The sequence below is a fragment of the Cupressus sempervirens genome, chromosome 10, assembly GCF_028749045.1.
Source record: "Cupressus sempervirens isolate cs-2001-9-10 chromosome 10, ASM2874904v1, whole genome shotgun sequence".
Classification (NCBI taxonomy): domain Eukaryota; kingdom Viridiplantae; phylum Streptophyta; class Pinopsida; order Cupressales; family Cupressaceae; genus Cupressus; species Cupressus sempervirens.
In genome coordinates, this window is record NC_143127.1 from 462,850,473 (window position 1) to 462,877,789 (window position 27,317).

Sequence of the window (27,317 nt, forward strand, 5' to 3'; positions counted from 1 at the left end):
TTTACTTGATGTATAAAGTTGTTGTGCAATAGGTATGGTGAAACGATGCCCCTTGTGATTATGTTTATATTGAATGAAACTGATTATTATAATATTTATAAATTGACTATGTCACTTTAACAATATTCAATTTGTTTTCTTTGTTTATACACCTTTCATGTCATATAAAATTTGGTAAAAATGTATGTAGAAGCTACCGGCCTGCCCCTCGCTCCTTTGGGTGCAAGTGCTAGTTGATTGATTATGCGCTAAATTGTGTTATCTTTTCTTCCCGAGTGTTCTAGTTATCTGTCCTTTATATAGTGTTGGGGGAACAAGCCTGTGGATTAGGGCTTTTCTTATTTGCAGCCAGAAGCTTTTCACCGCGTCCATCAGCGAGTTGATTGCGAAGCCAAAAGCTTTTCACAGCGACCATCAGCGAGTTGATTGCGAAGCCAAAAGCTTTTCACAGCGACCATCAGCGAGTTGATTGCTAAGAAGGATGATATACGACGTGAACTCGCCACTATTCAGGTCTTTCCTCTCGCAGAAGGGAGGCGCTACTGCGGAAAAAAGGTCCATCTTTGAAACTATTAACCAATCCCTTATCTGCGATTTTTGCCATTTAAAGTTTTTTTAGGGGCAGTGAATCGATGCGGCTTGATGTGTGTTTGTTGCTTTGTGTGCTTTTCATTTTGCAGCAAGTTCTAAAATCGCAGGTATGATATGTACTATCGAAATATTTTGCCACTACCTTCAGAATTGTTTCTTTGTTTACATTCTTCATAGATTATTTGTTTTTTCGCCCCCGGGGTTACCAATGATATTTAGGTCATCCGGGCGCAGCGTAGATTCTGTCGCTCCTCTTTATGAGAAGTTCAAAGACGATTATAGAGGGAATTAGTAATAAGATCTATAATTTGCGAGTCATCTTAAGTGATATGAGATGAAAAGTTGGAAATTTTAGACGGGGTGCTGGTATTCTCAGAATATTTTCAGCTGAAATGAAGAATGGTAAAAAAAGAGTAAATACACAAAAATAGACACTGTAATATTCAATTGTCAATTTCTTTTTCCAACCCGACCTTAGGATTAAATAGTGCAGGCGCAGGGTAGTCCACCCTGGAATCAACTTGGTCTTTACTTCCTTTCCTGGATACGCCAGGCCCAGAGTTGGAGTATTTCCCGCAATTTTAACACTTATCACGTCTCCTGTCATTTCAAGCTGCGGCTCTAATATGAACAAGACATCAATCTACTTATCTACCCTGTTTGGAGAATGCTGGTCAAGGTTCTAAAACAATAGATCTCTTTGATAAATCTTTCAGCCATTAAAATCCAGTTAATTGCAAAAATGGCTGGGAAAGTAGTTCTGATGCCCAACACTAAGATTTTTAATGTGGACATTGTTGCTATCAGTTTCGGAAGGATTCTCAATAGAGAAATGTGTAAAGTGGAGAGAAACTTAACTGATATGTGAAGTATGATATGCACATTCCCAGAGCTAGGTTGTACAAGGTGTATAGCGTGTTTGCATATTGACAGTAATATTTATGAGGTAATTTGTGAATCATAGAAAAACAGTAGTAGTATTAATACAATAATTTAGGTCTACCACCCAGTTACAATTAAGCCCCAAGATTGTGCCATTTTGAGATTGAGGCATGCGATCATGTAGCTACATTTGTAAGGCTGTGAAAGGATAAATAATGGGAAAAAAGTTTAGAAGGTTTTGATAGTATTTTGAAAGTTTAACGGCTCATTAGAAGCAAACTACATAGTTTTGAAGGAGGAATACCCTATTTTGTGGTTATTCAGTAATGATCAAACTTTTCGGTGAGCTAGCTTTCATAGTCTAATGATTTTATTTGAACAAGAGAGCAATATAATAGGGGAAATGATGCAAATGGCTGCTATAATTGATATTAATAAGTCACTTTGAAGAGGCAAAGTCCAAAAATCTCCAAGAACATAATTTACTATATGGCAATATTAAGCTATTCTCTACCTTCAATATGCACCACATTTATATAAGACCATATTAATGGCCATATAACTTAATCAAGAGTTATTTTTATTTCCCACATGGCATCTTCGACAAGTGAGGTACTTTGAGATTCTACTAATCATCAACTTGTTTGTGTGTGTCAAAAAAGATTAACATAGGCTACAAGACATGTCTTCCTTTTCCATCTAGCTTAGGTAACACTATTTTTGTTTAACATTGGCTGCACTTATCAGTGCAGTACTTCATTCTATTATGTGCCCTTGCCATGCCGTCTTATAACTTAATTAAGAGTAATTTTAATCTGCCACATGGCGTCTTTGACAAGTGAGGTACTTTGTGATTGTCCTAATCCTCAACTGCGTTGTGTGTGTGTCTGAAAGATTAACTTAGGCTACAAGACAAGTCTTCCTTTTCCATCTGGCTTAAATAAGACTATTTTAGTTAAATTTTGGCTGCAGCTATCAGTGTGCTGCTTCATTCTATTATGTGCCTTTAAGTTGCTCTCATTGAAAATAAGGCGTATCTCTTGCTAATGTTGAATGTGTTCTTCCACTACTCTAACCTTTTGGTGTAGCTTCAAAGAAGAAGCAAGGAAGGTAGATGGCACAATAGCATCAATTGAATGGCTTGATTAAATAAATTTGCAAGGCAATTCGTATGGCCAATCCCTCAAAATAGATAGTGGATTTGAAAATGTAGAAATCTTTGGTTGTTGCACTTCCAATAACAATAGTTGAGTCTCTCACCCTTATCTACATCCTTGGGAAACATCTTTTGCAAGTATTGTGTGCTTACCATTTGTGGATATGTTACATGAAAACTCATTAGTTCAAATGTTTTACCCTTTGAGTAGAAATACATGATCCCTAGAAGTTTGTCTCAATTGTTCCTTAGGTGGGGACTCATGGGCATACCAAAAATAGGGCAATTGAGTATATTCCCATGGCGTGTTTAAACCTGAAGCATTTCCTTGAACAATGTCTATATATTCACCTAAAAATTTACATTCATAATTTGAAATTCTAGGATTGGGTAATCAAAACAGTTGTGTTGCCAAGTTACAAATGATGAAGTTACGGGTACACCATGAGTGAGACAATACTGTTACCATCTATGTTTAAGGAAAATCATTACCTCGATGGCTTCTGGGGTTGTAATACCTGACAATGCATGACAAAAGATGGTTTGATGAACATCTCCTGAGTCTTCCATGATCACTACTGCCTCTGCTTCATCCTTTTCTTCATTATTGCTGCCCTTAATGTAGAATATTTACTTTTTGGCATGTTTGTGTCTTTTACTATATTTTTCATTTCTGTAGAGTGAATTAATGAAAAATCTTAAAATTGCAATAATCTATTAAAAATGACTCCAAATGATTTTAAATCAGGACTATTGGTGGATCAATGTGCCCTTGCTGAGTCCTCCAAACTTTAGGGAAAAGGATGTTTTTTTTATAGCCCTAGGAGTGAATTTAGTGGAGCATGACTAGTAGCTTCAACATCTCCTTGATCAACCCTAAAAATGACAAAAAAAAACTCATCAAATTGAGAGAAATCCCTTTTTATTCAACCTCTTTAATTAGAAAAAAGTGCCTTATTTCTTGCTTTCTGAATGCCAAGATCATGTATTAATACAATTTGTAACGGAATAACTCAAACAAGAGAAGAATATTGTAGGAAAATGATGCAAATACTTGATAATGTTTTGGAAAAATAAACCACTTCAAGGGGGCAAACATCCATAACTCTCCAATAAGAATATAATTTTCAATTTGATGATAATATTTTATTCAATACCTTTTGTTTATGCTTGAAATATGTCACGGATGTCACTTTTATTTACCTGGCTACACATATAGGACCATGTTAATGATCATATAACTTAGTTAAGATTTATGCCAGGCTTAAGCTGACTACACATATCTGTATATGACTAGACATATCTGTATGCAGAATATGGTATTAAGTTCATAATGCATTTAAGTTATCTCTCACTTATCAGGAATACCTATTGATTGATCAAATCCAGTGTCTTAAGAATCAACTTAGCAAGAGACATGCTAGCTGTAAACTGACCAGATATTCCAATGGACCATCTACACTATAGGACTAAGAGCATCAATCAAATAAATAAACTTTACAAAGTATTTGGCAACATGTCCATCTCATTTTACTGAAATCCTTTTGAGTGGGTTAAACTTAATGGGATGTGATGACCTTTTCTAGTTTGTATACAAAAAATATCACAAAATCAAACACAAATTATTCCAGCAGTAAATATCATATTTATTTTATTTTATGTTATAGAGATACATAGCATTTACAATTTTTAAACTGATATGGTTATGGGGCAAAACCAGTAGGCGATCTATCTTTTTGAAGCTCCTGACAATGCTTTGCAGCAAGCTGTGCTAGTGCTGATGATGCCATGATAATTTTGATAATGTCCTGCACCGCAAACTGCTGTTGTCTGATAGTTTTGTTTCCAGAGGACAAGCTTATAGTGGACACACCTGAGGTTTTCAACAGCCAAAACTGTTGTAGCATGCCTCTTTTAACTCACCTCCTCCGATCCTCAATCAGTGGCAGTCATTTCCTGAGTCGGTGGCAGTTAATTGATAAACGGCCCCGTCATTGTAGGGCAGCCAACTAACAAATCGTCCCCACAAATTTAAGGTAGTCAACTGACAGGTTCACTCGACAATTAATTACAAGTGTGAGATCAGCTCTGTAACTTTTCTACCATCAAGATTCCTCACTGAAAGCTATGATCACTGCACAACTTGAAGACAATAAAGACACAGTTGTTCTTTAGCTGAAGACTCAACTGCCTTATTATTAAACACAGACATTCCTAATTGAAAACTCAATCCTATCTAACTTCTGACATATTAACTCGGTCAGTGCTGCTGATACCAAGGCGATGGTACAGGGGAAGTGCAGGGCTACGTGCTCCACATCAGAAAATCTAACTATAAAGCTCATGTGAAGAGACTAGAGATGACACAGTAGGCCATTTACAAATTCTTTTCAGATAATGGTTTTCATTCTACATTGCTTGATGTGCTTAGTGGGAGAAGGTTATAGTCATGGTAGATCAGCTGTGACTATTTATGTGCCTCCTAGCAAGACTAAAAAGTGCTATATGTGCCATCTAATTACAAGGAGGCTACGGCCAAGATAGGCCAAGCTTATGCTGTTTGTGTGCATCCTATCAAGATCACTAAGAACCACAATTCAGGAAAAGGGTTTTTAGAAGCTTAATCTATTGGTTGAGGAGGTGAGGGTCACAAACATAATACATTGCGCCACTCATCAACATTATGTTTACATGTATGGGAAGGGCCTTATTTCTTCACGATGATTTATTGTTTTGAAAACCACAAAGATGTTGAGTTTTAGTTTCAGATCCCAATACTTGCCATTGAGGAGGTTACAAATACGTGTTGAAGGCAGGAGACAATTTAATTCAATCTACCTATAAGTACATCTATTACATCCCTTGTGGTATGCAAGCGGTGCAAAAAGGCAGTGGTATGCAAGCAGGGTGCTGATGTTCATTTGCAATTGCTACATCTTATTGCCAGTGGTTTGGACTTTTTTGAGCAAGTGATTCTTCAAATTAGTTGAAATGCAATTTGTTTTGTGATTTATTCTAGTAGGGATGATGCTTGAAGTGCAAGGGCCCTTGCTAATTGTGATCATGACACATGATTGGATTAGATGGGTAAAGTCCAGATAATCTAGGGGAAGAGGGTCAAGGAGATTGTTAGTGATGTGTTTTGGTCCAATGTGAGATACATCACATCTTTTACCATCCTTGTTAATAGTCTCATGAAATTTGTAGATTTGACAGTCGTATCCTGGGGGAGATCATTCATTTACAACATGCTTGCTCAAATGAAGGAATTTTCTTTTTGTGAGAGATATTTCCTGGTACCATAACTATATTTAGCCCATACGTCAACAGATGTGGGGGAAGCTAAATACCCCTCTACATGTGGCGACTTCACATGCAGTGAAGGGTTGTATGTGGAGAGACTTTGTAAAATTGTTCCCTGGATGATCAAGAGTCGGGGAATGGCCTTATTAAGGACCTTAACAACATGTTTAGTTTAGAGGAAAGTTTCATTGTTTAGACCTGAGTGGATAGGATTTATTGTAACTTGTTAGTCACCATTTGTTACAAGAAGTGTGTTGGAAATTATACAGGCCTTCAAAGCTGCTGCATATGTTTATAATTTTGTAAGGCCCCAAATCTGGATTTTTTATTGAATATAATATTTTTTGTATTTTTCTGAATTTCTTTAAACAAATGAAAACTCAAAACCATAACAACAAACAGAACTTGAAAATAAATGATGATCAGAATAGTAAATCGCTTGAATTTGCACCACAAACCCTAAAAAAAGCTGAAGCTTGTCATTGTCTTACAAACAGTTGTACTAAATATTAAAATACTATATGTCAATACATCAATTTTAGTTGCTGATAGAAACTCTAGGTTCTCAAAATATATCCAGATCTGGATCAAACAGCAACAGGGAGCCTCTGGTTTTATTTTCTGTTAAATCTAATTGCAACTGCTGGAATCAGGTATAAGTGAATATGCCATGTGGAAACACAAATTTAAGAATTACAATGGTAATTGCCTCACCTTCAAAGTAACATACGGCAGATATAAAATAGTAGCTGAGGGCTGGGCTGGAAATGATTGTCGATGCTATATGATTGTAATGTTACTGGGTACTGCTGAAAGATTGTGATTTGATCTGGAAATTGTGGCCAGTGACTCCCAATCTGTGTAGTGATTACTGGTATGTGGCAAGTTCTGTAACAGCAAAATATTTTTTTTCTAAAAATATGTTAAACTCTCCTTAATGCTGGTGTCCAACACCAGGCTCCAAAACTGCTGATTGTGTTTCAAAGATGCAAATAAAGTTTTATGACCTATCCAAAAATGCCATCAAATGGTATTGAATTCTCCTGATAATGCAGGTGCTTCAAAGTAAGGAGTAAATTGGCAATAATAAATGTGCCTATGCTCCATATGATGAGTAGTAGCTTAAAAAGGAATATCTTGATTCTCAAAAACTACTTCACCTCAGAAACTTGGCACTGACTCAATATCGCCAAAAACCATAACAATATCTGCTGTACACGTCTTTATAACAGAATAGGAGCTATTTCTTATTTATTTTCCAGATTTTAAGGATATCATTTCAATGCTTCTGATATTTAGTACATAGTTAACATTCAACAAGAGTTTCAAAGGAAAAAAAGTCCTAGGATTGCAGGCATCTGAGAACTGAAACTGGAAACACAACAGAAATTTAAAATTGGACATAGAGCAGGAAATTTGAAACCTGGAAATGGAGGTCTGAATTTTAATTAGTGAATGATAAGAAATATTTAAATTATAATGAACAGAAATTAGAAAAGTTCATGACTATGAAAATTTGCTCTTGACTACTTGGATATCAATTACCTGAAGCATATCAATCACTCAAAGCTTAGGGACAAACATCCCAATTAGTAAAGATATTAATTTTTAAGGTTCTGCATTCGTTTTGACTCCTCTGAAAACAAGTCCTGTATGCAATGTCTTCCTTACAAACTACCCTTAAGCTATCCATAGCTTCACTTAAGCTATCTATAGCTTAGCTGAAGAGCACACAGAAAATATTTATCTCTTGACTGATTCACAGCACAACGTTTCTCTTTCAATGCTTGGAATGACTTCTTTATACTTTATCTAAGTTGCCAGTTCAGATTCTGGTATGGATGTGGGTTCAAAATTTGTCCAATTTTTTTTTGGGTTGTGTTCAGATTCGATTTGGGTTCGTCCGTACAAAAAATATGATTTTTAAAAATATATATGTGTGTATACATATGCAATAACAAATAAGTCCATTCATCACTATGCTAGTAGTAAAGCAACATAACAAAATACACTGCCATATCTATGTTTCAGTTCAATAGGATATTAATTGCATCATTGAGCTATACATACAACATGATACACTTGTTTGGTCACACTGCATGGAACATATTGCCATATCAAGGAGAAGTTTCAGAATGAAAGAAATTGTCAAAAGATAAGTGCAGTTATCTGAATTTGTTTTTGATAGGTACAGTTATCTGAATTTTTATTTTGTATTGGCTAGATGATTTCTAATCAGGTGAGATCAAATGTTTAGATTCAAATTTTAAGTCTTGGATTCAAAGACATCATATCTTTTTTAATGAAATTCCTCTATAATCATCAATTTGGATGCCACCTATTGTCAATTTGGATTTCCTCTAAGAGAAAATACTTTGAAAAAGTCTAAAAAAAATGTTGTGAGACCAAATTCAGCCCAAGCTCGGCCGATGGGCAGCAAATTCACCAAAATTCACTGCAATTTCTGCCTAGGTTCCTCTGACAGAATTTGCAGCGAATTTGTAGCTCTGTTAGCAAATTCGAGGAGAATTTGACAAGGACCAGACATTGTACAGAATCAAACCAGAGTGGGTTGCTGGACAGAATCTGGTAACTTAGTACTTTATTGATGGAAGGGTCACCACTTTTCATTGTTGCCTCTGAGAATAATAGATTATTCTCAAAATTGATCTTCCTTGTATGTCCTTAAATGAAACCTTCTACCCTATATGTCTTCCAATGTGGGGGAGGACACACCTCCTCATCACGTTTGCCACTTTGCGATAGTCACAACTTGTCACAATTAGCACCCTTTGAAAGAGCTACAAGCCTTCAACATTTTTGCCCTTTGACAGAGCCACAACCCTTTTGAATGGTCACAAACCTCTGTAATTACAACCCTGTGGAAGAGTTATAGGCCTTCATCATGGCTGCCCTTTAAAGATTCACTTCCTTATTTTGTCACATTCCTTTCTTCTTCCATGAGTCCTTTAATTCCTATTTTCTCCTCATGCTTCCTTCCTCCATACCCATTTTCAAATAAACTCTCCAACCTTTCTCTTATGTTGAGGGAGGCATAACTCTTCATTATCTATCTCTTGGCCTTTCATGAACTTAATTATGTTGTACTTTTATATGTTATATTTTATTATTCTTTACCTATTTATTTGTTTCTATATTTTATTTATTATTATTATTATTTTGTATTATTTAATCCTATTTTAGAAAGGAGACATTACAGTGGATTTCCCCTGTAAAGTACATATCGAAGGCTCATTGATGGTCATCGCAGAGACCCTTTTGGCTCAAAAATTGTGCGACAAAAAAATGTCATTGATTGAGTTGTGGTATCTTTTCAAATACCAGAAACTCAATACAGATGACACATTTGTTTGTTTATTTGTGGGTTAAAAAGCTTAAAATAAATTGCAGAGCAGAGTTTAGATTAGTAATCAATGTTCTTTGGATCAGGGATAACTGGTTTTTCAGTATTATTTGTTTGTTTGGTTTTTCTTTTTGTTATGATAGAAAAACCAGATATGTGGGTGAGTACTTGGGCCATTTGAAGGTTGCTCACGGTATTCTGCAAGCATGAACACTATTTTAAATGCATATTGCTTGGTAAAATACAAGATTAGGTCAGTTAAATATGAGATTTTAAGGTATGTACTATAAAATATAGCTTGTTAAGGAATATAGGTTCCCTAAATTGGGTTGCAATATCTTTTCTATTTCACAGATTGGAGGGTTCTAGGGTTAATTTTGGTATGTTGGTTTACTGCAACAATTGAAGTAAGCTTTATTTGTTGTACAGAGGGGCAGGATTTTATCTTTTCAAGTGTTAAATATGAAAGATTTGGTTGAGGAATAAATATATATGAAATATTTATGTGACCTTCCAATCTATGATGCATGGAAGTGTTCTTAATCTATGTGTGCACATTGTGCACTACATAAGAATATATACAGTGGCAGTAGATATTACTGTATTCATGTTGTACTTGTAGTTCTAAGTTCTTGCTTTGTATTTATGTAGATTTTCCAAAATATAGGTATGCTAGTTGTACACTGTTGACTAATACACTTAATGCACCTCAAGTTCAAATTCTTGTGTTCAGCTTAAAAAGTGACCTGAGTTGTCCTCAATTTGCTTTCTTATCATTATTTTTTAAATATGACTTCTGGCACGTGATATGGTAGCTATACGATGGAAGATCTGTGACAGTCTCAGTTTGGAGTTCAAGCTTTTTCCGAGTTTTGGCCAACTATGTAGTGTTATTCTTACATAATATATTCTGTGTCTTTCACTTATGCTAGAAGAATCTAAATTGGTACAAAAACCACTACATTGTCTGGTTTATGTTTGCCTGTCTTTACTGATTAGCACATATTTCAAGAGGAAATATTGATGTAATACTGTTCAATTGAGTAAGATTTATCTGCCAATAGGTTAGATTCTATAGAGAAAGTAGTAACCTTCAGAGATTAGTACCATTGGTACTAGTGGTAGTTTGACATTTTCAGAAATATAAACTTAATAAGATTTTTTAGGGGCCAACAGTGACAATTGGGAGCTAGAAATGAAGTAATTTCATGGTCTGGGATTTTATTTCTGCTATTATTGAGTCATGATATGGGAGGTTTAAAAATCTCTTTGATTTCCACTCTTATCTTGAAGTTTTTCAACTCATTTATTTTAAAATTTAAGCAAACCAAGTATTTTAAATCTAATAATTAGTTCTTACGTTGAAATAAGTTGAGTTTTTAATTTCTCGCATGGTTCACTGTCATGCTCGTATAGTACTACCTTTTGTTAAGTCCAGATTGGAAACTTCTCCATTTTCAGTATTACAAGCAATTTTTGCTGGCCATCATTTTGTAGAACTATAAGGTGGTTGTCCATTTTTCCTTGTAAAATGGTTATTTTCACCAATCAAAAATTTAACTGAATGTGTTTTCTTTTTAAATAATGCTTTTTTGCAGGAAAAATGAAGAGCAGAAGCCTAAGGAACAGAGACCAAAGGCGAGTGAGAACAAGCCAGTGATGAATGAATGAAACTGAAAAAGAGATTGTTAATATGGGTTTTTAAGTTTGAGCTATAAAATAACACTCTCTGTTGCTTTAAGTCTATGCAGCCACTTTAATATGTAACGCAAAAAACATGTTTTCTGGCAAACTCGTTTACCATTGTGATTTTTATTTGTTCTAAAAATTATTAAGAAAAGTTAATCAGCTTAAATTTTCTCATGATGTCCTTGTTTCCTTGAATGCATAATCATCATGCGATATTGGATGTGCCAATTCTTCAATTTGTATAAAATGCTAAGAGGCCAAGGTTGTAGAAAATGCTCGTGGAGCAGGCTTTAATCTGAATTCTGTGCCTGGCTTTTGGTATTTTTCATTTTTCCCTTAGTTAAACATCTATGAAGCAGATTAGCGCGTCAGAAACAAGGGAAATACTGTTTAGTTCAAACTTCAGAATGACCTGTGTCTTCTAAATCCTCAGGGTAAATGATCGTTGCTGCCTGCATTCATTACCATTGCAATAGTTTATAGTTATACTGCCAGTTGTAATAATCCTTTGATGTTTCACTAAAACAGAAAATATTCTTATATGATGTTATTATTATTATTATTATTGTGAGATGAGTATTGCTGTTCATAGCAATAATATGCTTATGGTTATAACAGAATATTTAGGGCCTGTCCACCATTTTTTGAGGGGTAATTTTGATTAGAATTTATTTTGAGACAGATAGCTGTTGGTTGTAGTCTTTTCAATCAAAATGGCTGAAAAGATATGGCAAAAGGTTTGAAAATGCTAATGTGGGCAAATTCTTACAAGGAACTCGTTATATTGGGTGTGTGTAGATGCCAACTTAATTCCCTTGAGGATTAACCTCCAAAGATTCATGAATGACATGCCAAAGTCTACATTGGTGGCACTTGTTGATTACAGTGCCTTATCTTTAATAGGAGTTAATCAATTCGATTTCTTTCTGTGGTAGCTGCAGTTATTTTCAATTTCAATTTTCATCTGCCCAATGCTAATTCAAATTCTTGAATGGAGTTGGATATCAGCGGGCAACAAATTAACATGGTTTTCCTGTCAGCAGATATAAAATAGATGAGGATTCAATAGTCATTTTGTCGAGGTTTTTGTCTTGTGATGAGGACCAGTGTTGCAAGACACCGGTTACATGGCCTTTGACAAATCTGCGCAGAATTGTTTCTCAAGGCCATTTTTTTTGGGTACAAGACCAATTTGTTAAAAACATTTTTAATTTTACGTTTTTTAGAAAGTGTCCATGATAAGTCAGCCGAAGATTGGCTCAATATTTTTTAATTTTGGCCCAAGGTAAATAGTTTTTGTTGTGTTGTTTATGTTATGAAATAACATTCGATTTTTTGTCTAGAGAACTATGGAGTCTTGTGTTGAAGGAGAACCAGGTTAATATGGTGATATGAGCTCTATCAAATCCCTCATTTCGTGATGGAGTAATACTCCTTTTTTCCATCTGGTTCTTAAAAACCTTTGGCTTCTTATTCTTCCTATAATGGCTTGGGAATCTTTAGAGAAGAAAAAAAGGAAATTTGATCCATATTCTGCATTTCTATTATCAGGGTAATCATTAATAAAGCCAAGTTCCCAAAGTTATGTCCTTCCCTAGTTTGTGTGATCTAAGAATCAAACAGAATTGGAATGTCACTCAAACCCTGGCAAAATTGAATTAGAAGAGTAACTGGAATAGGAAACAGTGTAGAGATGGATACCCCCTGGATTAAATGTAATGTTGACAGATTTTCTTAGGGAATCCCGAGAATAGTAGGGGCAGGAGGTCTAATCAGAAACATCGTAGTTCTTATCTTGGGATTTGCTAATGTAATGTTCTCTTTTAGAACATTAGAAATATTGAAGTCTAATTTTATGTAATATACTGTGAGACAGGGCCCCAAATATTAAAAAGTTGATTTAATGTTATTTAAAGGGCAAAAAGGGCAAGAGGAACAAGTCAAAATGCCTTAGGGTAGTTGAAGAGCCACAAGGAAAAAGACAAAAACCAGAGTATAAAAAAGGGAGAGGTGCTCATGGTCGAAAATGCTTGATTTATTTATTCAGTTCAGTTTCCTCTCTTGTGAGAGTCTCAAAAAGCTTCGGCTTTCAGCTAGTCAGAGGACGTAGCCCCTCGTACTAGTAGATAGTGGACGCAAACCCATTGTTCGGGAAAACATCATTTCAAGTGGTTTAGTAGTGCTTACAGGGTCTTATCTAGTGTTCCAATCTGATTGTTAAATCTGTATTTAGGATTGGGGTTTGTACTGGATATTGTATTGCTGTTGTAATAATGCAATAATGTGTTTAGGAGTGTTGAAGGACTACTGGTTTTATCCTATTGATTTCTAAATTTTTTTATAAGCTTGAATCTTTAATATCAATTTGAGGCAGATGGATCTATTTGGGAAAATATTGGTTTCTTATTGCTATTCATATTATATCGGTCTATGCTTGGAATTTTGAATATTATCATTAAGAAGCTTGTTGAATATTTGTTGGCTATTTTACTGTATTCATTTGTGTTGGAATACATCTGCAAGGTTTTAGTTAAGGCTATTATGTTTTAAAGAGAAATCAGCAAATATCCGGGATCAAGATATTACAGTGGTATTAGAGCTGGTTTTCTTGCCAACTTGAAGGGTTACATTGAAACAATGATATTCTTTTCTAAATTTTAGAGGGAGAGTAGTGTGATGAGATTAAATTACCTGCAAAACTGTAAATGTTGTGAAGTTTATGCCTCTGCATATACACTCGATTATTACAGGAATTGCTTCTAATTGCGATAGAGTTGTCAAATGGCTTCAGTATTTGGCAACATGGGAGGATCCTCTTAAATCAGTTACATTTTGCACAATAGCTTGTTACATTATCTATAGGGATTGGATTTGCTATGTGTTGTCTTGTGTTTTCCTATTTATAGCAATTTTTATGCTTTACTAACACCATTTTATTAAAAGGAAGCCGATTACTGAGATTAGGGTCACTGCTCCTCCAACATAGAATACTGTAGAGCAGTTGTTGGCTCTGCAACAGGTAGTTTTCTCAAGTAGAAGAGCTTGTTCAAGATGGGAATATTATTCTTTTAGTGTTTTTGGAGATATTTACTATACAAATGCCATTATGATAACCAAGCATCGAGCATGTTACAAGCAAGATTCAAAGGATGATGGTTCAGTATACGAGCAACACTTGTTCTTCTTGACAAGCCTAAAATGAGAAGAAAAGAAAAAGTAAACAAGAAACTTCTCGTGAATTTTGTATATGATTTGTTTGTATTTCTTTTCTCCAAGTCTTCTTTGGCTAGTAAATATTTTGTCAAGTGTAAAGAGACCATCAAAGCTAAATAGAAAAACACAATGGTGCGGTATTTGAACTGTAGTTATACATGATCTCACTTGTAAGATTAGCATTGAATGAGGAAGGGTCACTTGTAAGATTATCATTGAATAAGGAAGAGTTTAGTCAAAAGGAAGAGTTTAGTCGACAGGAGTTTTGCTGAGACAGAGAAGTGTAAGGTTTCATTGGCGTGAGGTTTCATAGCATTTGAAGCTAGTGATTCACATGGTGAGGTGCAGAGAGTTGTTTCAGGCGCATGACTAGTTTGGTCTAAGACGTTCCTTTCTATATTCAGGAGATTTGCGTGCAAAGATAATTGGTCGGTTTAGTTGTTGGGAATGATGGTGACCGTTCCTTTTGGGACAAAGTTCTTTAAACATTACAACTAAATCTCCTGAAGCCAACGTCGATGGTAGTTAGAGTCATACCTATAAATATAGTTCTTGATAACGAATCGATTGGAGCAAACAGTTGGAATTTGTAATGCTAGGGAAGACGAGTAATCTGCGGTTTGAGCAAAATATTGTCGATTGCGGAAGGGGTTACAGAGCCTAATTGTTTCATGGTAGCAAAGCGCGTTCACTTTCGTTGTTAAATGACATCTATTCACTGAGGAATTTTGAAACCATAACATTTGAGAAGGATTAATAATAATCTTGAGGAATGGTTTCATAATCTGGGGCAATGTGGCATCAATCTTGGAAGAGGCACGAAGACGAGGAAGTTATCTTATTCTATCTGGCAGTAATACAATTTAGAAAAGACAAGAGTGGTCAACTTTCCAAACTCGGCGAGTTCCATGTTGATTTGTATTGTTTGAGGAAGCATCGATTTTGGAGGGAGCGTAATTGACAGACTAGTTCAACAAGTGTCCCAACAAAATAGAATCGAGTGAAGGCAAATTTTGAATAAGTGTGGAGGTTCAAATAGCTCAACAACTTATTTAGAATTTCATGACTAGAGGAGGGCATAAGAAAATTATTCACAACAGTATTGATTCTGGTTATGGTTCATCTTATGGTCAAAGCTATCGTTCACTATATTCCTCGTCATCTTTGAGCAGTCATTCTCTTGGTGGATGTGGAACTCATCTCTTGGACTAGTATAGTCAATATATGCAAGGATTGCTAGAAGTAGAAGTTGTAAGTAAAAGGAAGTTAGTTGATTTTTGTTCAGAACATATCACACATTCAGGGGTTTTGGGAAGAAAATGTGAAAGTCACTTATGATGGTCGTTGGTTCTCATACAGGGTACTTCTCTGTGCATCCGGCATATATTGTTTGTAGGCTTTAAAAATTTTCAGGTAGTGTGCACACACTTATTTATGTGTGAAGTGTATTTTGGTAATGAGATGAACTATTTCAACTTCTCTACAGTCCAAGCATGACCTGAAGGACAAAAGTGAGCTCTTGGTGCTGATTTGTAAGGCGTAGTGGTTGTTGACCTGAAGGATGCATGCCCATCTGTTGTGAATGATTTGTAGGAACTCAAGGCAAATGTGATGTTTGGCTGCTATCAAATTATGACTCCCATGAAGATATAGTTTATCTGACGGACCAAAGATGAAGATCAAGGTTGATGATGTGAAGCAATTGTATCTCTGTTGACAAAGATGCATTACTAGATGATGTTCTACAATTCAGAACTTGCTTGTTAGAAGCATCAGGTAATATAGGGCAGGGGTGTTGATTCAAACATAGAGAGTTGGAGGCATTACTTCCCTGCAATAACATCAGGTAAATTCAAATTTGTGTTGGTATGGATAATGAAACTTGCATCCTTTTTCCTTCAAGAAATTGGATTATATAATTGGGTTACTATTAGGAGCATATCTTGTTAGAAAAGACTTCTATAGTTCCAGGTCAGTAACAAGAAGTTTCGTTATGAATTAAAGCACGTTATTATTCTGGCCTCCACAAACTCATTATTGAGTCTGACACCTTGAATGAGGGTAGTATGGGGTTTTGATAGCCTTAAGTTTGTAAGAGCACAATAGTAATTCTGAGTATGCCTACTTTACCCCTACTGCTGCAAGCAATCTGCAACATTTATTCACTCAATAACTGAACTTGGTACCAAAATTGCGAGTCAAATATTTCAAGCCTCTTTGGTGAGGAAGATTCAATTAGATTGACCAATGTAAGGGCTGCAATTCAATGCATATTCCAATGAATTCATTAAGGACCAATAACAAAGGCAGGTATCTAGCTATGGGAGGAATGCAGGATTTGGATCATATCAAGAAAGCTACTGTGAAGCCACAAGAGTAGTTAGTCTGGAATTTGGATTCTGTTGTTAAAGCTAAAATACTCGACATTTATGAAGAGTACAAAGGACTTCCTACCAGAATTCAGAATGATCTATCCTTCAATGATTATATGGATATTTATCTTGAGCAGCTAAATATGATTGATATGGCAAAATGAAAGTACTTGGAGTTGGCCCAAGATCTTTTTGCAAAGGAACAACACACAAGAGTGTACGAATTTTTTTTGATAGAACATAATTATCTTTTGGATGATCTTGAAATAGAAGAGCAGACAACTACTAGAGATGGGCAGCCTTCTCTTGATCACATATTAGATGTTACACAAGGCACAATTTTCTTCATTGGTGACTTGGAAGCGAGCCTTGTGCAAACAGGATAATGAAGTAGATTGCACTCAAGGTAATAGTAGTTTGGAACCTTGGCATCATGAATCCTATATTCATGATTTTCAGAACGTGAATTTAGAGGAACAATCGGGGATGACACCGAAAGACAATGAACAGTTTCAGTAGGGAGATAATAAAATACATGCCTTAGAGAATCAATTGAAAGTTAGTAAAGACATGGTTGTGGCATCCTTGGTGCAGTATAACAGTACCCACAAGTTGGTTGAGAAGCTCTACAAGAAGGTCCCAAGGGAAAGGGAAGGTGATTGGCATGTGGCCGATTTACGGAAGGTCAAATCAGCCTTCGAGACTTTGAAATCAAATTACTTATATCTACTGTCTGACAGGGATTATATTCTTAAGATTGCTGAGATTTATGTAGCACAATCAAATAGGGAAAATGATGAGATTGAGGATCTCAGTAGGATGCTTAAGGATGTTTGGGAGCCATTGAGTGAAACTCAATTATCTTTACTAGGAGCAGAAAATCAAATCAAGCTCATGGAACACTATCGGGAACATGAGAATAGGATGAGGCAAGGATTCTTCCAAGAAGTCATTGACAAACTTGAGAGCATTCAACAGATGTATGACTTGGATAGCTGCCCCAAACAGTTAAGTAGCAAGACTTTAGAACACTTTCAACTTGTTGACAATCATTTGTTTGAAGTTGTTGCTGATTGGAAGTCTGACAATCCTCTTTTTGTGTTAAATGAAGGATCATCTCTTGTTTTCCATGAAGAGGAAGAGTTTGATTTCAGACTTTGGGATCCTAGCTCAGATTCTAGCAGTGAAATTGGATCTTAGTAGGGGAATGACGAATCAACTTCCATTGTTTATTAGTTGATCAATCCCAATGTATTTTTTGATTTTAGTCCATTTAGCAGTTGGGTAAATTTTCCTCATCAGCCTCTGAACAGTTCTCGGTTGGGTATTCTTTTGAGGTTTGTGGGTAGATTTTCAGCATCTTTCATACTCATAGCACCTTTGCACTTGAGAATTCTCCAAGTTTATGTCGACAGTATGAACTTTGATGTCCATGGGATGATAGTTTCAACTTTTGAGCACTTCATTTATTACATCATCTGCTTAAGTCAGGTCTTCACATTCTGCTAGATTATACATGGACCCTGGATATATTTCTATATCATCATAACAACAAGGCAACATAATAGATTTTGGAATCCAAGTGTTGGCAAATGGTATCTATGGTTGGATGTGGATTTTATGATGGTCCTATTCAGTTTGAGGTTGAATATGGTAATGATCAGTGTTGGTCACTTTACAAGTGTTGAGTTTTTGCAGAGAGTTACATGGGATCCAGGGATCGGTTGAGAGATAGATTGCAGAGAGTCATCTAGCTTCACAATGTGGCTGGATTTGTTCTTAGTTTGGTCTACAGGGTTGCCTTTAGATTCGTATGGGATCTTGGTACTAATTGCTTGAGGACAAACAATTTTAAGGAGGGGAGATTTGTAATGTTCCCTTTTGGAACATTAGAAATATTGAAGTCTTATTATGCAATATTACATGGACTTTGAAACATGGGCCCCAAATATAAAAAGGGTCAATTTAATGTTATTTAAATGGCAAAAGGGGCAAGAGGAACAAGACAAAATGCCTTAGGGTAGTTGAAGAGCCACAAGGGAAAAGACGAAAACTAGAGTGGAGCCTAAGAGTTTGGGTTTGTGTATAAAAAAGGGAGAGGGGCTCATGGTTGAAAATGCTTGATTTTATCATTCAATTCAGTTTCCTCTCTTGTAAGAGTCTCATAAAGCTTCAACTTTCAGCTAGTCAGAGGACATAGCCCCTCGTACTAGCAGACAGTGGACGCAAACCCATTGTCTGGGGAAACATCATTTCAGGTGTTTCAATAGCACTTACAGGTTCTTATCTTAGCATTCCAATCTGACTGTTAAATTTGTATTTAGGATTGGGGTTTGTATTGGATATTGTATTGCTGCTTTATAATGCAATAACGTGTTTAGGAGTGTTGAAGGACTATTGGTTTTATCTTATTGATTTGTAAAACTTTTTATAAGCTTGAATCTTTAATATCAATCTGAGGCAGATTTATTTATTTGGGAAAATACTACTTTCTTATTGTTGTTCGTATTACATCTGTCTATGCTTGGAATTCTGAATATTATTATTAAGAAGAAGCTTGTTAAATATTTGTTGGCTATTGTACTATATCTGTTTGTGTTGTAATACATCTGCAAGGTTCTGGTTAAGGTTATTTTGTTTTAAAGAGAAATTAGCAAATATTCGGGATTAGGATATTATAGCTAAGAATCTTGGAATCAACTCTTACTAACTATGTTGAGGGAATGACGATATGGTATGGGGTGAATATGTTACAAGATTTTGGTATTGTTAATGTAGAAGTGGAGGGGGACTCCAAGCTTATTATTGACATCATTCTAAACAAGGCTAGATGTTCGTGGCGTATTCAAGGCTAGATGCCCTGAATGACTGTAAAATGCACCTTTTGTCCTTCCAAAAGGTTAGATTCATTCATACTCTAAGAGAGGGGAATAAAGCCGATGATTTCTTGGCTAATTAGGGATTACAATTTTAGAACTAGAACCATGTTACCACTATAGACAACCCTGGAGAACTAAAAGCTATTGTTTGTAATGAAGAAAAAAATGTTTGAGGTAAGGTAAATTTGGGAAAATGTACACCATATTTAAAAGGTGCAAGGTTAGGAGTAATAAGGGTACCCATGTTTTGGTTTTGATGTTAATGTTATCCTCTATGGAAAATCTTGAGAAGATTGAGCAAGGATTCAGGGGGGAACTTTAGGGATAACGATTATTTAAATACCTTTGATCAGTATCAACTTAGCTTTACTAACTTTAGTAAAGTTACCCATTTTATCATAATCATTAATCTATGGGTAGAAAAGGCAAATGATATCTAAATTTATGACACACAATCTTGGTATTAATTTCAAGGTAAGTAAAGTTTGGACGAACCATTTGAAGTACGTTAATCATTTATGGGATTGGGAATGCAGATCTCCTATCATTTCATGCCGAGGGTTTCTCGAGAAAAGGGGAAGCTTGTGTGAAGGGAAATATCATTATTATAAGTGCCTAGTGTGGTATTCATAACCACATTGCTAAAGTGTTTCTTTGGCTCTTTAGTAATTTTTGCAATTTAAGTTTGGGTTCCTTGGGTGGTTTGAGGAGTGAGTTATAGAGGAAATTGATTCGGATAATGATTTTGATAATTACCCTTTAGCAGGAAGAAAAGTAGAATTCTAAAGGAAATAATTGAGGTGGACAACAAGGATTCAAAAGGGTCTAAATGTGAAGATGGCGAGAAGAAAGCTTGGGCTCATGATAACAAAATGTAACCTAGCTCTAGATAGAGAAGATCTGAAAGACTGAGGTTCAAAAATGGAAAAAAACTAAATGGTGAAAGCAAAGAGGAAACATAGGAAAATCAAAATGAGGAGACCCGAGGTTGAAGAATCATTGGAGAAAGTCGATAGCAATTTATTGAGGAAGAATTTGAAGTGAAAGTAGAGGTCAAAGATTCAGAGGAGGAACAAGAAACCTAAGAAGCTCATATTGAGGTTAATCTTGAGCCCAATGTTGATACCCCTACCTTTGAGAACACTATGGTTAAGGGAATCAAGAATTCGATCAATCATGTGCCTACTGTTGATGATTCTATTGAAATGGTCAAAATTAGAGCTCAGGGGCCAAATTAAGGACCTTAATGATAAAGTGCATTTGCTCAACAAATGCTACCATTGGTATTGAGCTTGGTGTGGCCATTTCAACTATTTGCAAGGTACAAAAATAAATGATGAGGAAGGCCATCTTCAACATTGTCACAGGCCATAGCAAATTGAAGAAAGTTGGGATGCAAAAGGACAATGTGGGGGTCGAGATGAAGTGTGCAAAGGATGTTCACAACTGGATTGAAGATCTCAAGTACTTGGTCGAGGATTGGAAGAAAACAAACATGCCTATTTTTTTGGGGCCTTTGCTTTCCTTTTCCTTTTTGTTTATGTGTTGTGTAGTTACTAGATTTTGGCTTATTAGGTTCATTGTGATCTTGCTTGTAATTTAATCTAGTTCTCTTTTATAATTGGTACTTTAAGACTCAATTATCTGATAGGATTATCAGCTATGTTTTGGTTGATAAGTTAGACTTTGAAACTTATAGTACTCTCCTTAAATATTAAACATTCATTTATTAAAAATCTTGGCCAATAAAGGTCAACATGTTTTGAAATTGATGTATCCTATGAGACTATCAGAACTCACGCATGTCAATGGTATGGGCACAAGAAGAATACATAATTTGTGAATTATCTTAAAAAAAGTCAACACGTGCACCAAATTCCTTAGAAAGAGTTGATAACCATGTTCTTATGCACTTGGAATCGATTTTTTTTCTTTTGATAAGCATTAATATAACATAGTCAAAGCGTTGTTTAGTTTCGCATCCATTGAATGTGCTAGAAAAGTGGTTGTTGATTCATTCATGGCATTGGAAGATTATTACAAAAAGTGTTTCAATTTTATGTGAAATGTTTGTTTAATTAAGTTTAGATGTCGAAGTTCTATATCAGCCATTGAAATTATGTCTTGATGTAGAAGTTCTATATTGGTTACCACTTTTATATTTGGTTATATGTGCAATAGAGAAAATTGCTCGCCTCACCTCTTTACCATTTATTGTGGTTACATGGTAAACATATTTGTCATCTTTGCATCAATCTGCTCTATGATGCCTCTTTTTCCTATCATTCTATCCAGTCCAGCCAAACTAGAATATCCAGGTTTGACTACATAATCCATAAAAGGGTCCGTAGGCTGAGGGAATAGGAATTACTTATTTTGGGTTTGTTATTCTAGGAATAGAAAATGAGAATACATATTCCTCTTCTCTGTTTAGTTCACCTCCAATTTGACAAGGGGATATGTTCATTTGACAAGGGGATATGTTCATTTTATGTTTGGTTGAGTTCACCTCCAATTTGACAAGGGGATATGTTCATTTGACAAGGGGATATGTTCATTTTATGTTTGGTTGTGCAAAACTGAAATTGGCAAAAATGGACACTCAAATTAGAGACAACAATGAGAAGATCTACCTTCCTTCTCGAGCTTATTAGGACCCTTGCAAGTGAGGATCGATTTGATTCCTTGAACTGGTGCATGTATTTTGAGCTCATTTTCGACAAGAGCAGATTGAAGTCGGCGGGATTTGTGGTGCTCGGGGACATGGTTCCAGATCATTTTCTAGGGTTTTTAGATGGCTTAACGACTTGGGGTGACATTATTACAACAATTTCAGCTGAATCGACCCTGTGGGCATCCTGCTCCAATGGTTTTCAAAACAAATTTGAGCCCATTTTTTTAAAAGTAAAACAAGCAACATCACAACTAATGAAATAAATGAAGATTTTGAATCATCGTCAATGCAAAAAGGTTTTAAATTCAATCGAACTGATAAGAAAGAAAAGTTAAAATAACATATTCGGGCAGACTGTAAATTCTTTTCAAGCAGACTAGTTGATTGAGCTAAAGAAAACTAGCTTAAGGGTTGGCGATTTAATCACGACTTCCCTTCCAGATCCACCCGTGCATAGGAGACGACGAAGAAGCCCTCAGATTTGACAAGGAAGCCTCTGTTCTTTACCTTCCGGCCATATAAATTTAGTAAAACTCTGAAAACATTATGAGAAACATCATGGCCATGGAGGCGTTTTTCCGTTGGAGGTGCGGGTTATCTCTTGCTATGTTGCATCCTTCGCTTGATAACAAACAACCAAACAATCAAACACAATGAGTGCCAATATTCAGCCAAACTTGACTGCCAAAAATTCAGAGATTTGGAATTTAATGTTTTCTAACAAAGTTAAAAATAGAATAGGAATATGTATTCCAATTTCACATATTTAGGTGGAATTGCAAATGCTCATTTTTGAGGCAAAATTAGAATACGTATTCCTATTCACAATTCCCAACTGGTGCACCCAAATAGAGAATTTGAAATTTTAAGAATAGACATATGCCTATTCCAACCGTATTCCTGTTGCCAAACGGGCCCTAAACTACTTGACTGGTTATCAGATAGAGTTGGGATAGTTGTACAATTGGCACGATTTAGTGTAAAGCTTGTTAAATATTTTGGAATATTTTAATCTTGGTTTTAGTCTCATCCATTCATTATCTCTCATCAAATTATGCGTGCAGGATTAGCTTAGTTTCTAAGAGTAGATATGACTTTAGAGCCCTCAAATTCAAATATAAATTTTGGCCCTCATTGATTCCTTCCAAATAGTTGTTGTTATCTTCCAAATAGTTATTGTTATCTGATTTCCTAGTGTTAGATGTTGCAACTTGAATTAAAAGAAACTAAAAACTTGTTTGTAGACCAAAAAAGAGAATCTTTTTGGTGAGAACCAGAAGAGAATTGGCTAATAAGAAATGAGACTCGATATCAAACACAAAAGGAGGGTTGCAAGAATAGCAAGAGTTTGGGGAAGTTCATCTTTCATCTTAAGAGAACAAATTTAGTATAGGAGTTCTATATTTGATTTGGGTAGGATATTATTGCTTTATAATTTGAAAGAGAGGAGAAATGGGTGAAAAGTGAGGGAGAAAAATAGGATAGAAGTCATTAGCTTTAGGTTTTTAAAGATGAATAATCTCACTTCTTGTATCTATGGTGTATGTACATATTTATGTTGTATTTACTATATTAAGTCACTCTAAACATTAAACTATAAATTGGCCCTCTTGGTGTTCGTTGGGATAAGTTCAATTACAATTGCTTGCTAAGAAATTCCCAAAACAAATGGTTAGAGGAATGATAGGGGTTAGGTGATTGGTGCATATGTTGACAACCTAGGGGGCATTCTTGCAACATTGTTGAAGTGGCTACTATGTTCCATGATGTTACTTTGGTTGTTGGTACACGTATCAAGAAGTTAATTCTCAAAGTCAATCCCAAAAGAATGATAAACATGATATGTCCCAAGGCCAAGCCATACTAGTCTTATAAAGATATAATTATAGAAATTAAACAAAATTTGATCAACCTTGTTGACTTAAAATTTCAACATGTTTATAGAGGCTAATATTTTGGTTGATGCTTGGATAATCTAGGCATCCAAATCAAAGTCATTAAAACATGGTATGATTTCCTCTTACTCTCATATCACATTGATCCCTAGGTTAATAATGAAATGCAATTATAAGTTCTTTCCAAGTTAAAAATGAAATGGAAGAATAATCTAGTTCATGATAGTTGACACCCCTTGCTATCTCCTTGGCATTGTGGAGAGAAAGCATGATAGCCTTGAATGATGACATGACGAGGAGAGGTAACGTTGCTACCTCCTCCACCATTTTTTTGTATTTCTAAAGTTGGGTTTTAGTATCACTTCTCTTGTGAAATTGTTATATTGATTTGTGACTAGACTTTGAGCAAATATCTCTCCTTAATCATGGGTAGTGATCTACAAATGGAGTTGATTGGTTTTGAAAATGTCATAAATGATTCAGAAGCATGTGGAATTCTATAGAGAGTAAACCTTTCACTAATATGATGCACTCTCTTGATCCTATCCAATATCAACAAGCCATTACAAATCATGATATTTAATACCAATAGTAATAACTTATGGAAAAAGAGTAATGTGTCCATTGTTCCAATTTAGCCCAAACCTCGGTCCCTCCAATTTGGCCATGGATTTATGATCCATATCTTGTCTACTCTTAAGAGGGAATTTGTTCTAAAAGACAAAACTTTTAAAACTGTGCTTTTTATGAATCTTAGCTCTTCATGGGCTAGCTTGGTTGCCACATATGATGTGAACCCTTCTCATCCCTCTCTAGTTCCATAAAGATTTATGTTTCCTTTAGTAAACCCTGCCAAGCTCACTCTTCTTCTTTTGATAACGATTCATCCCCTCCCAACTCTTTCAAATAGGAACATGACCTCCCTACCATCAATGCAAAAACTAAGACGAGGGTGAGCCATTTCCTTCCTCTAGCTCCCTCAAAGAACACCCTATTGTAGAGGAGAGCACCATCATTGCTACCCCATCACACTAATTCAAATTGTTCAAGGATCAACTTTAAATTTATACTAGGGTTTTGATTAGCCATTATGAGCCAATTCAAATCGTTGAAGGATAAACACTAAATTTCTACTAGGGTTCTAATTAACCATTTCGAGCTAATTCAAATTGTTCAAGAATAAACACTAAAATTATACTTCAGTTTTGATTAGCAATTACCTTCGGATGGGTCTTATATAGGATAATGTTTACCTAACTTATTTACTGTAATTAAGGAAAAACTTAATAAGCTTTCCTCAATAGCTAAATGACCTCAATTTCCTTGATTTATAAATAACTCAACTCTAGTTCTAGAACAATTAGGAATTGAGAGTGGAACCATTCATGTTATTAATCCGGGAGTAATTGCAGCCCCATGGCGTCCCCCATCTCCTCCAGCATGCCAACAGAGAACACAATTGCATTATAAGGTCGTAATTGCACATATCCTAGTTATTTCTACCTAATTTTGTGATATATTGTATTTAGTGTTGGCTTCACCACCCACATAATTTAATTAATTTGAAATTACCCAACGCGAGATGACTTATTTCAACAATTTTAAAGTGACATTATCTTTATTTTTTAAATCAAATTTTGAGTAGTCTTATTGAAATCTAGCCTTTAAATTTTTTTCACTTAACAAGAAAATAATAATCCATAAACTACCACTAAATTGTTACTATATTTATCAAAATGTATCTATTAAAGCATCCACTATTAAATTTTTTTCTTAAAGCTCATATATACAACCTCATATATGTTTCATAATAATTTCTTAATCCTTAACATAAAAATAATATCTAAACAATCACTAATAATGAAATCTATTGTAAAATTTCACCCCAATTCTTTTCATTATTTAAAATCTCACTCAAAAACTATTATAAATTGAACTCAAATATTTAAAACACATAAATATCCACATAGAAGTGCAAACATACCACACACGAAACTAAGCACATACTGCCCAAGAAACTAAGCACGTATATATACCTAGAAACCCTCATGATGGAAGAAAAAACTTTAAAAGAGTCTTCAAACTCATAACAATAATATCCAACCATATACAATTGTTCACAATATTTAATGGATAAACAAGAACTACTGCAAATTCAACAAGCACTTAAGTGCAAGTAGTCCTTTCACCATAAAAATCCAGACAACATAATATGCTGATTAAGAGAAGTTTTGAATCTGATGTCTCAGCCATATTTAAAACAAATAGTAGCTTAATTGTTACTCATTTTGGATAGCATGATATCAATTCTGGGAAGGAGGGTTTTAAAATTTGGTAATATAAATGGATGTGGTTAATCCTCTCTATAAATTGTACTATTGACTAAATTTCAAAAAAATTGAAACACAACAATTTTTTTTTAATTTCAGCATTTGATCTTTATGATCTGTATATTTTGTAATCGAAAACAACAAATTTTTAAAGAAAATTTCACTGTGTTTTGATGAATCTGAAAAAGAATCATGTTTGACTTTTTTTTGTCTTTAATACATTTTATCTAGAGATTAACCAGCGCCAATATAAACACCCTAATTGGTGCTTTCAAGTGTCAGCAATATAGATCCTTCAACTATAATACAATGCCACAAGTGTTAAATGCTGTGAACAAAATTAGATATGAGCAGAATGTCTTTATAACCTCTGTTAATATAGTGGAAGAAAACAAATTTAATCATTAGATCTTATGGGGTTAATATGCAAAATATGAATTCTTTGATTTACATAAGCTAAGTATACGCCTCTGCTTCTCTCTGCTCATAATCCCCTATTCCTTTGAAATTACTCGTCCTAAACTTTAAAGAGCACGAGACTGAGTACTTTGTTCTCTATAAAACAACTATAACAATACAAATGATGAACTTATTATATAATTAGCTGATTTTGCACACTATTTTTTTTACATCTACACCACCCTGGCCCTCCTCTTGGAGTGCCCATTCACCAATTTGGAGTTAATTTATGTGGAGGATGTCTGAGAGAGGGAGAAGGATTGTATGAACGATAATCTTGAGTCTCAAACTCTTTAGACTCTGCCTCCTTTCTTGATTTTCTGCCCATAGTTTCACCTTCCATAGACTTTGAATTTTCAGCATTGTTTGTGTTATCATTTCCATGAGGGGACATGCTTGTTACTGCAGATGAATGGTTAGGAGCACCCTCCTGCATCAATACTTAAAAGTCCTCATGTTTAACTAGATGGACACAGAATGTATATCAAAATGTTGATGATAAAAAGTTAG

The 27,317-nt window shown here is 35.1% G+C and overlaps 1 protein-coding gene across 1 annotated transcript; it reads left to right on the forward strand.

The window, feature by feature from the left end:
* The first annotated feature begins 255 nt into the window (after positions 1-255).
* LOC149534699 (wound-responsive protein-like protein) lies at positions 256-11,162 on the forward strand. Its single transcript, XM_089804235.1, has 2 exons — positions 256-555; positions 10,895-11,162. The coding sequence occupies exons 1-2, from the start codon at positions 482-484 to the stop codon at positions 10,965-10,967; spliced, it is 147 nt and encodes a 48-aa protein (XP_089660361.1). The 5' UTR covers positions 256-481; the 3' UTR covers positions 10,968-11,162.
* Positions 11,163-27,317: the final 16,155 nt, after the last annotated feature.

Bases quoted from the DNA above. Each gene is read 5' to 3' on its own strand.
- LOC149534699 (XM_089804235.1), top strand. From the start codon at position 482: ATGATATACGACGTGAACTCGCCACTATTCAGGTCTTTCCTCTCGCAG. The intron at 556-10,894 runs GTCCATCTTTGA...GCTTTTTTGCAG, and splicing joins GGCGCTACTGCGGAAAAAAG to GAAAAATGAAGAGCAGAAGC.